At 43.1% G+C, this 5,181-nt stretch overlaps 1 protein-coding gene across 1 annotated transcript; it reads left to right on the top strand.

The window, feature by feature from the left end:
* The first annotated feature begins 2,031 nt into the window (after positions 1–2,031).
* LOC119656015 (chitin deacetylase 7-like) lies at positions 2,032–3,982 on the top strand. Its single transcript, XM_038062265.1, has 3 exons — positions 2,032–2,684; positions 2,763–3,487; positions 3,561–3,982. Exons 1-3 carry the CDS (start codon positions 2,055–2,057, stop codon positions 3,826–3,828), a joined length of 1,623 nt encoding a protein of 540 aa, XP_037918193.1. The 5' UTR covers positions 2,032–2,054; the 3' UTR covers positions 3,829–3,982.
* The last annotated feature ends 1,199 nt before the right edge of the window (positions 3,983–5,181 follow it).

Genomic DNA, 5,181 nt, shown 5'->3' with positions numbered 1-5,181 from the left:
TCCCCAGATTTGGATGGGATTCCTAACGGACTAGAATCAACCTTTTCGCTAACACCTTTGAGGTGAAGGAATATTCCCTACCCAATGGAAAAAGCAACAGTTGGTTGGGGGATGCAACATCGTATCTTACGGCATGTTGTAAAACGTCAACAATGATCGCCTCCGGGGTTACGACCTTTGGCAATCGAAAACGGCTACCGACTGCGGTTTTGAAGATTCCAGAATGCTTACTTTTTCGAGTTTCTCAGCGGAGAAGGACGGTTTCTACGGGCAATTACACACAGTTTAGGAAACGAAATTATCTCCGTCGTTTTTGCATTTAAATGAAGCTAAGCCGTTCATTATCATCAATGGCGCAATAACCGGTATCCGGCCTAGGCCTGCTTTCATAAGGAACTCCAGACATCCCGGTTTTGCGCCGAAGTCCACCAATTCAATATCCCTAAAGGTGTCATGACTTACGCCAGCGCTCCATCTGAGGTATGATCTGCCACGTCTTCTTTTCTGCCATTGATATTACCTTTATAGACTTTCTAGGCTGGATTTTCCTCACCTATATGGATTAGGTGACCTGCCCGCCACAACCTGTTGAACAGGATTTTATTCACAACCAGGCGGTCATAGTGCTGTTCGCAGATTTAATCGTTATAAAGGCTACGCAATTGTCGCAATTGTAGAAGGCCGAAAATACTTCAGGAGATTCGTCCGTCGAACGTGGTCTAGAGCTCGCAAGTTTTCTTGCTAAGATATCAATGTCTTGTACAGTACGAGCTGTGAGCCTAGATGAGACGTTTCTAGCGAACCGTTTTTATAAACCGAAATAGGCCCTGTTGGCTGCCATCAACCGTGCGTGGATCTCGACCCCAGACAGGAAAAATGATCAGCTGTCTCAAGGTTGTAGCCTCTTATCTTAATCGTTCTTAGTTGACCAGTGCTATTTGCGCCTTCACTCAATATTGGATCGTCAGGATCAGAATTTAGTTTTAGTTGTTTTTCAAGGTTTTTATTATTGGTTTGTCATATTTAGCTGCCATGGCTTTAGTCTTATTGCGTGATTTTGGCAGAGCCCTTTTTCACCGAGGCAGGGCTAGTTGAAACTGGGGGTCGCCTAGTACCCAGAGTCCCCCTTCCATCTTAACCCTTGTGATCATTCAGCCCTCGGCACGGTAGTCCAAGTTTCGCTTCGGGTTTTGATTACCGCTTATCCTCAGGTGTCCTTTCTGGTTCCCTAGAGGATCTTTCTTACTGAGCTCCGCCACTACGACAAAGTAGGTAATCGTCGAAAAAGAAAATAACTAATGAATAAATTGGATGTCGAATATGTTTATTTATATTCGCCCTATTCTCCTCGTCAATTATCATTACTATGATTTTAATTGATGTCATACATATTTTTCCCAAATGCTATGGATGTTATCAGCTCTCATTTAAGGTCAAATAGCCCAAAGCACCTTCAAATGTATTTAACTAGAACTTTAGTTTTATGTAGAACGTAAAAGATATTTTGCCTAAGGTCGGTGTATCTGCACGGCAAACTAACAAGTACCCCTCCTTCTCCGCAAAGTGAAAGTTAAGATGATAACAGAATTGTGACGAAACCACACAGATATCAATAATGATTTGCACTATCAAAACAAAGGAATCGAAAGTTTTGCAAATTATACGCAAAACTAACTAGATTTCCCACATTTCTTTGTGCTTCATTGGCTCCCAAATATTCTAGCCAAACTCCAAGGAAAATACTCTTTCATGTTCTGAAAGTGACCCACGTCGTTTTTCCGTTTGAAGCGGACCGCTTTGCTGAGTATCTTGTTATAGTTTTTGTTCACCTCGTCATGTTGAACATAAAGCATCGCTGTTATCGGGCTATCTCTGCTTATCACCGAACAAGACTACAAATGCCCATTAAGCAAATCATGAGTAAAACAATTTAAAACAAATATTATTTCCCCCAAAAAACAAGCTAAACTTCTTCCTCCCATTAATTTATTATAAAAGGCTCGAAGCGCATTGAAAAATTTATCAATTTGAAAGTGCCATTTCAAAGTAACGCAATGGCAACAAAATTCGCTATTTGTTTATTAGTCCTAAGTGGCGCTTACGCCAAACAGTTAAACTTCGATGAGGATTTCTTCCCGGTCGCGAACGAGAAGCCAGAATCCGAATCGGAAGACGTGGAACCACCGTCATGGTTCCAGGAATTGTCGAACCCGGTTCAGGAGCCCGTACAGGAGGAACATGTAGAGCCTGCAGAGGAACCAGCACCGCCCCAGCCAGCATATGAGGATACCAATATCTTCCACAAGCCAGCCGAAAAACAAGAACCCGATTTTTTCCACCGACCGGCAGAGAAACCACAAAATAATTACTTTGCCCCCGAAAAGGACGATTATTACCAGAAGCCAGCAGAAAACCCATACAACAACTACTTTGGATCATTCGATCACGGGAATTATCACCACAAGCCAGTGGAAAGACCGCAAAATAATTTTTTCGAAAAACCTTCCTGGTTTGATCAACCTGCACCCCCGAAAAGGCCTCAATATCAGCCTCAGCATTATCAAAGCGACCGCTCAAAGCCTAAGCGAGCTGAATCCTGCAACTTAGCTAAATGCCAACCGCCAAAATGCCGCTGTTCCGATGTTTATCTATCGCGAGACATTGATGAAAAGGACGTTCCACAGGTAGGTGCTCCAAAAATACCCATAGTGGGATTAGTCGCCTATGCAAGAGAGACGTTTATTAATTTATTCTATTTTTAGCTTGTGGTCGTGACATTCGATGACGCAGTTACCGCCCTGAATTACAACTACATCAAAGAATCCATGACCGGACTTAGAAACCCCGACGGATGTCCAATCCAAGGAACTTTCTTCGTATCACACGAATACACAGATTACACAAAGGTCCACCAGTTGTGGTCTCAAGGACACGAAATTGCTCTTCACTCCATTACCCACAGCCCCTACACTAAATACTGGAGAAATGCAACTGTTGAAACTCTGGTGAAAGAATTCGGTGGTCAACGTCAACTGATGGCTCATTTCGCCAATATTGATATCAACGATATAACTGGAATGCGAGTTCCCCTGTTCGAATTGCCCGGAAACAATTCATTCTTGGCCATGAAGCAAATTGGCCTGACTTACGATAGTTCGTGGCCCACTCAACACTTCGTATCACCTGGTCTATGGCCATATTCTCTGGATTACGGATCTGTTCAGGACTGTCCCATTGGAACATGCCCAACGGCATCAATTCCAAACGTATGGGTTAATCCAATTTTGTCGTGGGAAGATACAGAAGGAAATCGCTGCTCAATGATTGATGCTTGCCCATATCCTCCAGAGGATGATGTCGAAACCATTTTCAACTGGATGGTTGGTAATTTCAACAAAACCTTCTTCTCTAATCGTGCTCCGTTTGGTGTTTATTTGCACTCGTCATGGTTCCTGAAAGGAGACCATCATTTTGAAGCTTTCAAAAGGTAAGCAGCCCCAAATTGTCGTATATAAACTCAACCTTGAGGAATTTGTAACTATTCACTCTTTCATTGCCAGATTCCTGAGATACCTCAACCAAAATCCCGATGTCTACATTGTGTCGAGTGCCCGTGTCCTGGAGTTTGTTCGCAATCCCAAAATTGGAAGACCTTTCGACAATTGCCAACCCATTCGTGAGCCAACATGCAAAGAGCGCTTCTGCCGCCTCATGAAAGTCGACACCAAAACCGAACGCTGGATGAAATCATGCATGCCATGCCCGGCTGTGTATCCCTGGATCGGAAATCCTTTCGGCAAACCAATAAGACAACTAAATGATCATTAGAAGAGACACAAACTTTCCACACTTTGTTTAGAGAGTCCGCAACGTGGCAGGATGTTCTCCCAAATTGTCATTTTGTGCGTCTAGACAAAACAATTAAAGATGTTGTAAACAGAAATGGAACCCGTGTACATATTAAACTAAAAAAAAAAAGGCATCGCAATCCTTCTTTTCCTGGCGAGAACAAGTAGCAAACCAACCCCTCGCCAATAGCACTTGGTCCTGATGGTAGCGTGCAGGGATAACAGGCGTCCAAATTGCACATCGCCTTATTCATTTTTCACTCATTAACGGTTATTGAAGTTTCACTCTTCCACTTTGGGCTTTTCACCGCTTCTGAAGCTGCTGCTATGTCCTCCCTACACACCTGTCCTTATAGTTGATGGTGCAATTAAAACTAACATGAGGGTCCTTGAAAGTTGACGCTGAAAAGACACAGTTTAGTACTTGAACTCTATTTTAAGTGATGAGGACGCTTCGGCCGGTAATTAAACATGGAAAATTCCTCTCGGAGATAACTACGAGTGTATGATGATTGTGAAAATGGTTCTTGAGTTTATTGTTGCCACAGTGAATGGGTAAACTACGATAATTATCGTTTAAAAGTTAGCTTCAATTTCTTGCTAGACTTTTCGAAGATAATGAACGTCAATTCAATTAAACTTTATAGATTTGGAAGCGTGCATAAGATCTAGTATCTATCGCAGAGAGTATTCAAATGCACACCTAAAACAAACCTATTCCAAATACTGAAAAACTTATCTGAATATTTTTCGACCCCATGGTTGTAATTTTGCCCACTTCTGTCAAGAAAAATTCGAAACTGCCCTTCTTAGCCGCTTTCAAACAATATATTAAGGATGCGCTACTGGATCCTGAATGATCAGAAAATAAGACGCAATGAGATACACTGGTGTCCTACATATGTCAAGCAGTGCACTACAGGATAGACTGACGCGAAATTTAGCTCCCTTAGGCCAGCCTATCTCCCATTGAGTGTGAGCTGTCTCTCCTCTTGGGCGATGTGTGTCTTTTCAGGAACCAAGCCTCTCGTCTACTAAGACTATTAGGGAGTGGTGACAGCCACACCCTGTACGAGATGACTCTATTATTAACAAAGTGCATAGGGTCTATACTGGGGAGTCGAAAAACATCTCCCCCAATCTAGGGTGTCATGCGAACCGTGCCCATTGGAGAGTGTGCAGTCGGGGGTAACTGACTGTATTCTCACGAAGCCCCACTCATACCTGGTCACCCGTGCTACGGGGGGCTAAGGCACGGCGGACCTCCTAACCCACATACTCGTGGGAACCAAATGAGTACCAAGCAGTGGATTCAAGGTCAACATTGGTATAC

This window comes from Hermetia illucens, chromosome 4, assembly GCF_905115235.1.
Source record: "Hermetia illucens chromosome 4, iHerIll2.2.curated.20191125, whole genome shotgun sequence".
Taxonomy (NCBI): Eukaryota; Metazoa; Arthropoda; class Insecta; order Diptera; family Stratiomyidae; genus Hermetia; species Hermetia illucens.
Note: the sequence above shows the minus strand (reverse complement) of the source record. Positions and strands in the feature narration are given on the sequence as shown.

Excerpts from the sequence above, each read along its gene's own strand:
- LOC119656015 (XM_038062265.1), top strand. The coding sequence starts at position 2,055 with ATGGCAACAAAATTCGCTATTTGTTTATTAGTCCTAAGTGGCGCTTAC. Across the intron at positions 2,685-2,762 it reads ATGAAAAGGACGTTCCACAG|CTTGTGGTCGTGACATTCGA; the intron begins GTAGGTGCTCCA and ends TTCTATTTTTAG. Across the intron at positions 3,488-3,560 it reads CATTTTGAAGCTTTCAAAAG|ATTCCTGAGATACCTCAACC; the intron begins GTAAGCAGCCCC and ends TTTCATTGCCAG.